Source organism: Capricornis sumatraensis, chromosome 11, assembly GCF_032405125.1.
Source record: "Capricornis sumatraensis isolate serow.1 chromosome 11, serow.2, whole genome shotgun sequence".
NCBI lineage: Eukaryota > Metazoa > Chordata > Mammalia > Artiodactyla > Bovidae > Capricornis > Capricornis sumatraensis.
In genome coordinates this window covers 21,220,372-21,230,890 of record NC_091079.1, presented here as the reverse complement: position 1 = coordinate 21,230,890, position 10,519 = coordinate 21,220,372, and the positions used below count along the sequence as shown (strand labels likewise).

General features: G+C 67.7%; 1 protein-coding gene across 1 annotated transcript; it reads right to left on the bottom strand.

Moving 5' to 3' along the window:
- Window positions 1-203: 203 nt before the first annotated feature.
- Window positions 204-776, bottom strand: LOC138088757 (uncharacterized). The gene has a single exon (XM_068984086.1). It carries the CDS (start codon window positions 774-776, stop codon window positions 204-206), a length of 573 nt encoding a protein of 190 aa, XP_068840187.1.
- Window positions 777-10,519: the final 9,743 nt, after the last annotated feature.

The following is a 10,519-nucleotide window of genomic DNA, read 5'->3' as shown; positions in this document are numbered from 1 at the left end:
GAGGGGGTGGGGGCTCCCGGGCGCGCCCCCGCCCGCGCAGTGTCAGGGCCGCCCAAGGGGTGGGGGCCGCCCGCCGATCAGTCCGGACAGCCCGCCGCCCGCGCCGCGTCCCCCGAGGCGAACGTTGCGCGTGCCGGGATCCCGGAGCGCCCAGCCCCGCGCGCCCTTCCTCCCGGCTCGCTCGCTCTTGCTCGGCGCTGCTTTCAGACTTGTTGCGCCTGGATCTGGGGGGCGGGGGGCCGGCCTGGGAGTCCGGAACCCGGGCGGCGGGAGGCCGAGAGCGAGGCCGGCGGGAATGCGCCAGGGCGGCGCGCGGCTCCGCCGGCGGGCGCGGCGCGGAGGCTCGAGCGCGGAGTTTGCCGCCTCCGATCCCGGGGAAGGGAGCTTGTCCCCGCCGCGCTCCTTCGCGGGGGCGGAAAAGGGGATTCGCCGCCCTGGGCATCACGCCGCTCTGCTCGGGACCCAGGGACGGGAGGGGACGCAGCCAAGTTGGGGGGCCGTGCCTCGCCCACAGGCTCCGGCCCCTCTCCGGCCTCGGTGGCCGCGTCCGTGAAATGGGGGCGAGGGGGAGGCTCTGGGGGCTCTTCCGGCCCAGGCCCTCGGCGCTCTCCCGGACATCCGATGCGCTGGGCCCGCAGCGGGCTAGGCCCGCAGCGTCCGGCCAGCCGAGTCCGGAGGCAGCTGGGTGCCTGCGGACGCGCGGCCTCGGGGCCGGGCAGGAGGCGGCCTCGGCGGGGCCGGACGAGCGGCAGGGTGCAGGCAACCTCCCTCGGCATCCTCGCCCCCTGGCCGGCCCTCCTGGCCCGGGCCTCCACCTCCGGAGCGGGTCCTGGGGGCGAGTCCGCCCCCCGGGGACGCCTCCAGCTCCAGCCGGGGCGGCGGGCGCCGGGATGCGGTGGCGGCGGCGGCGGAGGGCGGCGCGCTGCCCCGAGCGGCCGAGAGAGGGCGCCCGCACCACCGGCCGCCTGCCCGCCCCTTCCGTCTCGTCCGCGGCCCGGGCGCCCGCCCCATCCCCGCAGCACGGCCGCCCCCGCCTCTCGGCGGGCCCTAGGCTCCCTCGTCAGGGCCCGAGCGCAGTCAGCCGCCTCCCCGCACTCGCCGTGCCCGCGTGCCCGGTGCACGGGCGTGAGGAGCGCGTTTGGGTACCTGTGTGCCACGCGTGCACGTGCGTGTCCGGCCGGCAAACTGGTGGCTTGTGTGGGCAGGCACGCAGACTGCCACACGTGTGTGCGTGCGCAGAGCAGATCTGTGTCAATGCGCGCCCGGGATGGCAGGATTGAATCTAACCACGTTTTACCTGCGGCAGGTCCTGTGGTGGTGTGCAAGCGGTGGCCCCCCTCAAACCTAAACCCAGAGAGTTGGTTAGCTTAGTGCATCCCGGCTGACCCACTCTGTCCCACTGTCCTCTGGAACTCTCTGGCCCCCAGCCTGCGTGGCTGCGGCTGTGCTACCGGTCAGAGCAGTGATTTCTGAGTAGACATATGGCCTGGATCCATTGTGTATAGCCTGCACACACGTAGTGAAAATACAGGTGCCCACGTGGACACGTGTGCACTGGGAGTGCAGCTTGGGCAAGGCAGAGGGCGTGCCCTGCCATGTGAAGGCTAGTGGGAATAAGGCAGGAAAGACTCTGCTCAGTTCAGTGAATGGGCTCTGGGATGGAAGACAGCAGCCTGCAGGAGGCCAGAGGCAGGGGTCTCCCAGAGCCCTCTGTGGGGAATGGCAGCTAAACCAGGAGAAGAGGGGTGGGAGTGGTGAGGATGGTCTCACACCGGAGCAGCCATGCAAAGGCCCTGTGGCAGATGTAAGGCGTAGGCAGCTCGTGTGCAGAAGCTGGAGAGATAAACAGCAGGACTGGGGCTCCAGAGGGAAGGGGGCGGGAACCCAGAGTGCTGCAGGCCTTGGGCTGTGTCTTGGGAGTGGTGGGGACTATGGCAGGGGAGGGGGGTGGTCCTAGACTGAAGTGGTGACCTGCCCCAGTGGCCGAGGAGATGGTAGGTGCTCCTGGGGGACAGCCCCTGCCCACAAGCACGCTGGACTCCAGGCTCCTCTTGTCATCCCGACACCACCCAAGACCCCCTTCAGTGTGTACCACAAACAGACCCACAACACAGCATAAAATATGAGTGTGCACTGCCCTGGAAGCTGGGCACCGTGGTGGACATTCATGTCTGGGGCTGTGGCATTGCTCTGAAGATACCGGGCAGAGGGTGCTGGGGGAACCCTTCTTCATGCCCTATGTTGTTGAGAAAGCAAGGCCCAAGAGGGGAAGAGCTTCCCGCTGATTCCCAGCCTGGGCCACAGAGGCACGAGGCCTCTTCTGTAGGGCGAGACGCGGCAGCAGACCCGGGACCCTTGGCCGTGGCCGTGGCCGTGGCCACAGAGGAGTTCGGATCCCTCGGTTCGGATTCCTTTCTGCCAGAGCATCCGGAGCCTTCCCTGTACCCAGTGTCCCCCTGGCTCACAGGGTGGCGGGAACTGAGGCTCCTTCCTGCCTGTAACCACCATTCCCTCCGCTCTTTCTTATTAATTCGTTTCTACTTGGGCTTCCCAGGGGATGCTAGTGGTAAAGTGCCTGCCTGCCAATGCAGGAGACATAAGAGATGTGGGTTCGATCTCTGGGTTGGGGAGATCCCCTGGAGGAGGGCATGGCAACCCACTCCCAATATTCTTACCTGGAGCATCCCCTGGAGAGAGGAGCCTGGAGGGCTACCATCCATGGGGTCGCAAAGAGTTAGACCTCCCTGACGCATGCACCTGGAAGGTGACAAGCAATGGGAGCAGCCCCAAAGGGCTAGAGTGAAGAGGGAATCTCCTCGCCCTAGACCCCAGGTCCTCCTGTTAATGTGTCCCTGTTTATCCTTCCAGAATGTTCTGTGCCTTTACAAGCATAAAATGCTTTAGACAGTGGAATCCGTCTGTGTGTGGCTGGAGACCCTGGCTCACCCCTTGGCCGTCTCATCCCCAGCCTTCACTCCCACTGTTGCCCCCACGCCTCCTCCCCCTCACCCCCCCATCCCCCATAGCACCCCCACCCTCGCCTTTGACTCTCCAGCGGGTCCCTGCCCGTGGTGTCTGTGGGCATCCTCCAGGGCTCACTTGGGGGCGGGGGTACGGACTGGTCCCTGCTGAGTGACCAGGTGACTGCGGGACCAGAGAGGTCTCCAGGGCAGGAGGTTTCCAGGGCCTCAGAGGCTGCGATGGATGGCGAGATGAGGGCCAGGTTGCCCCCGTCCCCCACGGGGTGGCTGGTTTTGGGGTGCTGACTCTCAGCTGAGACACGGCTGAGGGGTCCCCAAGGTGGAAGGAGAGGCAGAGGACCCGAGGAGCTGGCAAGCAGGGGCCTCAGAGCTCCGTGCGTGGCCCAGGTGGCCTGGCCAAGTCACTGGGGGACAGGGGGTGATGGTGGGGGGCTGCCCCCTGGAACTGGTGCCCAGGGCCGGCGGAGCCTCCCTGCCGCCTGGCCTGCGGAGTTTGGACAGGCAGTGTAGGCGACACCCTGGGCAGTCAGGGCTGCCAGCCCGCTTGTCCAGGCAGATGCAAGTGAGGTCAGAGCGTAGAAAACGCTGTCCCTGCCCCCAGCCCGAGCCCTGACCCTCCGGGTTCCTCCAGTCCCTGTGCACGTGTCCCTCCAGCTTGGCCCAGCCCTGGTTTCGGGGCAGCCTCCTCCCCGGAGCTCGCCCTGGGCCACAGGTCAGCTTGTCCCCCTCTCTGCCCGCCCAGCCCTAGCTCTTGGGGTGCAGCTGGTGGTGGTGCTGGGCCTGGCCCGCACTCTGCCACCCTCCCTCCCCTCAGCCCTCCTGGAGACGGGGGAGAAGGTGCCCGTGGGTGCCAGGAGCCTTGGTACCTCTAAGCACCAAGTGCTCAGGCTCCTCTCGGACGGCCTGTCCTGATGCAGCCGCCGGTGTCATGGGGCGGGTCAGGGGGTGTCGAGAGCCCTGAGACCTGGGCTCCCTGAAGCGTGTCCTGGCCAAGCACCCCTTCCTCTGTTCTCGCCCCTCCCACCACCCCATGCTGTCAGGGACACCCCGACACCCCTGGGACACCCCTGGGACCTCCGCATCGTCGGCCCAGCCACAAGGGCCCTTCCTGACCGCCTCTTCCGATCTTGCCGCCATCCCCACCCCCTCCCATGTGACCTTGGACCGCTGACCTTGGATGAGCCCCTCTTGCTGAGAATTCTGGGAACAGACCCTGGCGTGGGGCGTGGGTGGGGCGTCACCCGTGGCCAGCAGCTGAGCGGGCGAGGACTCTGTGTCTCCTGCAAGGAGCATGGGCTTCCTCTCGGTACCAAGCAGGGGAACACGGAGAGGAGAGGCAGGGACATAGGTCGCAGCCAGAATATCGGGAGCCTCCCCTCCTCAGGAGAGCTCCCTGCCCCCGAGGGACGCCCAGCTGAAGGGGCTGATGCTCTCACTGTCCCCACCCGGGACTCCGCAGAGTGTGTCTGTGCAACACAAGAGCACTGTGTGCGCGTATGTGTGTGTGCCCGGGCCGCAGGACGTGGTGGGAGCTCGCAAGGGCGCGTCTGTTCTCAGGAGGCCCCGCAGGCTCAGGTAACGCTTTCCAGGGCAGCCACCTTGCCCGTGACCCAAAGGCCCGTGACCTGAAGGCCCACGCGTGTCTACCCAGCAGGGGGTGGGGGTGGGGCAGAGCTGCTCAGAGCGTGCAGGTGTTAGCACAGGCCTGGAGCACGGAACGCTGGATGTCTTCAAGGCCTGCAAGTGGCTTGGGGTGACAGGCTCTTGGGAAAGAGAGGCGTGATGAGGGTGCGGGTCTGGATGGGGCAGCCTGGAGCAGAGCCAGCCCAGGACAAGGCTCCTCTCTCCGCCCCCAGCACTGGACCTTCCGGCCGGGCCGCCTTTCTCTTTCCTCCCGGGCGGCTCTGCCTGGCTTCCAGCCAGGTTCCCCTGGAGGCCCTGGTGCCCAGGCTGGCAGGCAGGGGAGGGAGCCTCTCCACTGGCAGCCCAGCCCCACCCTGGCACCCCCGCCCCTGGACCTGGAGACCCTTCCTGGTCTGCTTTCCCTCTCTGCTGGGAGGATGACATGGCCGGGCCCCCTTGGGGCAGGCCTGGGATGCTCCACAAGTCGGCCGGGGTGCTCAGGAAGCTGGTTGGCCCCGCATGGGCTGGGAGTGGGGGCAGGTCGTGGTCGTGGGGCGGGGGGCCAGGGTCTCCTAGCAGACTACTCCCGGTTCTGCTAGTAAACGGAGGCCTGTCCCGGCTGCCAGCCCCTCCCTGTGGCCCCACGCCCCTGAGACCGCTCCCAGGCTGTCCGGGGTCTGTGACTGGAGTCGCCCAGGGGGGCTGCCTGTGCCTCTGGGAAACTAGCTCCCTGACCTGCCACAGCCCAGGAGGGACCTGTGGGGGCCCTGGTCACCCCATGGCGGGAGGGCAGGGTGGTCAGGCGCCCTTAGGTGGCCTCTCTCAGCCCTGCCCACCCGCCAGCCCGCGGGCTGCCATCCGTGCTGTGGCTGCCCACCCGCCCCTCCCCCAGGGCAGCCTTCTCCAGGACACAGGCGGGCACTGTTCAGGGGGCCGGCCGGGACAACAGAGCGCCTTTTGTGGCTGGTGTCTGGGGATGCCATTGGTGGCCTGGGGTGGGTGGGGAGGGGACGGCAGGGCCAGGAGGGGAGCGGGGGGCCCAAGGATGGAGGTGCGGCTGGAGAATCCCGGAGCCTGGCAGGGCGGCATTGAGCCCAGACCCCTGTGGGCAGGGAACCTGGGGCACCCCGGCTTCTGATGGCAGGCGGGGGCTGGACAGTCCACTTGGGCACGGAGGCGGGTGGGGCACCCCTCAGCGGGTTGGTGACCCCTCCAGCTGTGACGTGGGGCTGACACTGTTCCTGCCTCGCGGGGGTCCCCTGAGACCCGAGACCCGGCCTGGTGTGCGGTCAGCCCTCGCTCATCTCCATGACTCCAGCTCCTCCTCCCTCACCTGACTCTCTGGGGTCCCCCATCCCTCACCCAGAGGCTGCCCCGCAGGCTCCGAGAGGCCATGCGGTAGGCTGCGGGGCAGAGGCTGGCCAAAGTGCTGGGGCCGGGCCCTCAGCAGGCTTCTGTCCGCAGGCAGGTTGGGGAGGCAGGGACCTGAGGGGGCTCGGGTGCCTGTTGATCACTGGGACCCAGGACGGGCAGTGCGCGCTTGACGCCGCAGTGACCCCAGTCGGGGTATGTGAACCCATGGACCAGACAGAGGCCAGCAACCTTGGGGATACAGCCACCCGCGAGGACTTCTGAGAGGAGGGACCGGCGACCACGCTAGAGCCTGGCACTGAGGCCAGGCGCCCCTCCCACCCTCACCTTTGGTCAGTGGGCTCGTGGAGCCTGACCACCAGGGGAGGCCTGGGCTCTGGCTGTGGCTGAGAGCACAGGCGGCTCAGACAAGTCACTGCACGGTCACCTGCACGGAGGGGTGTGGATCTGCCCTCCCCAGCCCGGCCCTCCTCTGAGGCCCTCTCCTGGGCTCCCCTGGGCTCCCCCTCCAGGCTGGCCCCTCCCCGGTCACTGACCCGCACATCCCATAGCACACACTGAGCCCTCCTCCTGCCATCAGCCTCATGCAAGCATGCTACAGGTGCCCACGTGTGCAGACGCCTTGCAGAAACATGTGTGCACACAGAACACACACATGCATGCACAGATACGCACACGCATCTGTTCCCCAAGTTCAGCGAAGGTCCCCACCGCCCATCGCCTGCTTACTTAAGGTGGGGGTCTGGTCATCTCTGAGGCCCTGTCTGTCCTCTGACCACCCCCCGCCCATCTCCTCCCATCTCTCTGGGCCTGCGCCCCCCACCCTGTCAGAGGAACCCCTCGGTGAAGATCAGGGGCTGCCCCCGCTGATCCCAGGACCCTGCCGGCATCGCCCCTTGGGGACACTACCCCGGGGTGCCAGGCGGGGTCAGGGGCTCCCTCGCGGGTCCCAGCCCCTCTCAGCTGTGATCTCCCAGCCTGGGATGGGTTTGACTGGTTGGCCTCCACCCCGCTATGTGACCTGGGGCCTGACACTAGTGCCCCGGCGTGAGCGGCCTCAGCCATTTATCCAAGGCCTTGTTGGAGCTCTCAGGCAGGCAGTGAATAGAGGCGGGGGGGGCCCGCTGTTGGAAAGCACCTGTGGGCCTGTCGGGGGCAGGGTAGAGGGTGGGGTCTGGGCAGGTGCAGGTGAGTGGCCGCTGGCAGGCTCAGGGGCCTTCCATGCCGGCGGCCTGGGCCTCCTGCCCAGCTCTGCCCTGAGTCCAGCCAAAAGAGGCCGGACCAGGCCACTCAGGGGCTTGGGCTCAGAGCTGGGACTGCCTTCTGGCCAGCAGAGCTGTCCTCAAGGCCCAGGGCATGGAGCCCTCGAGTTTTGCAGAACACCTGGCCCTCTGGTGGCCCCAGCGACCCCCCACTGTGGGAGCCTGTGTGAATACCCCACGGGGGGGCTCTGCCAGGCCATCTTCTAACCCCAGGAGCCTCTTGAAGGCTCACACCAGAGCCTCAGTCTTGGGGGTACCCTGACTTGCCCCTAACCTGCCCCCATTGGCATCGCCTACTTTCCGAGGGTGCAGGCCAGAAGGTGCCCTTCTCCCCCACCTGCTGGGCCCAGGGGCACTCCCTCCTGTGGCCCCAGCACCTGCCCCGCTTCCTTCCTGCCCTCGGGCCGGCTTCTCATGTCACCACGCTTCTGGGGGGCAGTTCTGAACAGGGGCCTGCCCTGCTTGTTACCCTCACTGCTCCTCTTGCCCACTGTACAGGGCCCAGGGGTGGCCTCGCTCCCCTCACAGGCTGACCGGAGCCTAATGAGCCAGTCTAGGTGAGGGCTGGCGGGCTCCCATGGGCCCCCGGACGGGCAGGGTAGGGCGGTCTGTCTGACCCGGGGCAGTGCCCTGCCTCTCAGGGGGCAGGGGCTTTGTCCCACAGACACGGGCCCAGACCCTGGCTCGGGCATCCATTCAGCACCCACAGACTCCCAGGTGGCTCTTCCATGGCCCCCACACGCCCCTCTGCACAGAGATCCTCCAGGTTGCGGAAAGTTGTGTCTGGCAGAGGAGGTCCTCCCATGCGTCCCGCCACGCAGGGCCAGGCTAATGCCCCATACACGCCTGTGAGGCCACAAGGTGGGGGATGCGGCCGTGCCTCGCCAGCCCCTCAACCCCAGCATGCAGGCCGAGTGTCTGCTCCAGGCTGTATCCACTTTCCAGACGAGAGGGCTGGGAGTGGGCTCCCAGAAGCAGGGATGGAGCAGGGGGAAGGTGGGCAGGGCCCAGGCAGGCCCCTCTAGGGGCAGGCGTGCGGCTTTGGGGCGGCCTTGACCCTGGGTCCAGGGGGATGGGACAGGCTGAGTTGGCTGTTGAGTGGTGAGGTCGGGGGGCTGTTGGAGGAGGCACCAGACTGTGATGAAGGTCTCCGATGGGCTCTGCCGACATCCACCAGGGACTCTCCCGAGCATCAGAACAGGTCTGTCTCAGGGCTGGGACCCCAGCTGGGAGGCTGGCAGCCGTGTTAGTTCCTAGCCTAGGGCCAGGAGTGGGGGCGCTGCCACTGGGGCAGGGGGTCAGGTGAGGTCTCGAATCCCACGGCCACCCTGCAAGCAGGCTCCCAGCTCTGGGATTGGCCGTAGTACCCTGGCCCCAGCCTCAGTCCCCGAACATGGGCTATGGGGCTCTGCGGTGCTGGTCCCAAGGCTGGCCCAGGATGGCCTGGAGGTGTGGCAGGATTGGGGCTTCCTGGAGGCAGGGACCGAGGGCAATCTGCCCAGTTCTGCCCAGAGGGCCAGCACAAAGAGTTTGCAAGTTCCCTCCCCAGCGTTTGCCACTAAAGAGCCCCCAAGGGTCATCCCTGGTGCTGTGGAGCCCCCTCCCTGCTCCTCTCCCCACTGGGGGCCCCTCCTGCCCCATCTCTGGGTAAACCTGCAGGTCCAGTGCTTCCCTTATGCTGGGAGCGTGAGGCTGCACCCCCACAATACAGATGGGGAAACTGAGGCTGGGGGGTAAGGGGGGAGGCTGCCGACGCCCAGCCACCCTGGCTCGGCTGGCGCAGAGCCCGAGGCTGCCCGTGCCCCGCTCCCTGCCCTGCCTCCACAGCCTGTGGGGAAGGACGGCAGGAGGGGACTGCAGAGCGGAGGCCGACCTTGTGCCGCCGGCCAGCTGGGCCTGGCAGCACTAAGCGGCTGGCGCGTGCGCGGTCAGCAGAGCGGAGGGGCCGCCCCCGGCCAGGGAGCTCGGGGGGCTGCTGCAGCTCTTCCTGTACCCACCCGCCCAGCTGCCGTGGGGCACAACCCCAGCAGGGGCTTCGGGGAGGTGAGGTTTGCAGGCAAAAGGAGCTCTCCAGGGTCCATGAGCAGGCGGGTCAGGAGGGGCGGTGCTGGCCTCTGAGCCCAGGCTCCGCTGAGTCTCCACTGACTTGCGGCATCCTGCCCCCAGCACCCACAGTGAGTGGGTGGTACAAGGCCAGGCCCACTCCTCCACAGGTCAGGGGACCCCAGGGCCAGGAGTTTGGGGGCAGCCTGGAGGTTCAAGTGTGGGTACCCCTGCCCCCTCACTGTGACCCCATCTGAGCCTCAGTTTCCTCATGTGACAGGAAAGGAGACAGAGCCTGCCTGGCTGGGGGGACAGGCAGGGGTCAGCGCAGGCCGAGGCCTGGTCCCCGGGGGCTGCAGGTGACTCCAGGGAAGGGGAGAGGGCGGCTCCCTGGCAGGAACGCGGGTGGGAGGCTGAGTGGTATGTGCCAGGCACAGGGCGGATGGATGTCAGCAAAACCAGAGCGGGGTCTGACCCCACCCTCATCCCCTACAGAGCCAGTCACTCCTGCAGACTTGAGGACTCTGCACCCGCCCAGGCAAGGCTCAGAGAGGCGGGGCTGCAGGAGGCCGGGGAAGACCACTGTCCTCTGCCCTCCCCTCCACCCTGCTTTCTCCTCTGGCTGGGTTTGCAGATCCTTCCCTGAAAGATGTAGGGGAGAGGTGTGGTCTGAGAGGCCCGGAGGCCCAGCGGCAGGATGACCCCCGTGGTTGTGATGGGGCCAGTGGGCAGGCCCGGAGCCCCCGGAGCCTTGCCAGGCTTCCCAGCCAGATGGGCATAGCCAAGGCCCCTGGGCCGGCGGCCCTGGCCAGGGCTGCCCACCACTTCCTGCCCAGGTTTGCTTGGGGAGGAAGTGACCTGCCCCTGGCTCTATGCCCCTGCAGGTGGACACACAGGCAGGTGGGCAGAACAGGTGACTGAGCGCGGGGCCAGGGCCCGCATTGGAGGCTCGGAGCCCGGGTGGGCACTGCCCTCAGTGTGCCCTCCCCAGGGGCTCAACCCTGCCCTCTGCTCTTTCTCTTCCAGCTGCTGCTTGAGACCATGGGTGGGTGCCAGGCTGCTGGACCGTAGGAGCCACCACTGCCCCCACAGTACCCGGAAGCCACCTCTGCCCCCCCGCCCAGAGCCCCGGCCCCCCAGCCCGCCCCAATCCCGCTCGCCGCCGGACCCTGGCATGTCCAGGCCTGGCTCGCGCCTGCCTGCCCAGCCCGCGGAACCCCGGCGGCCCCGCGAGCTAGG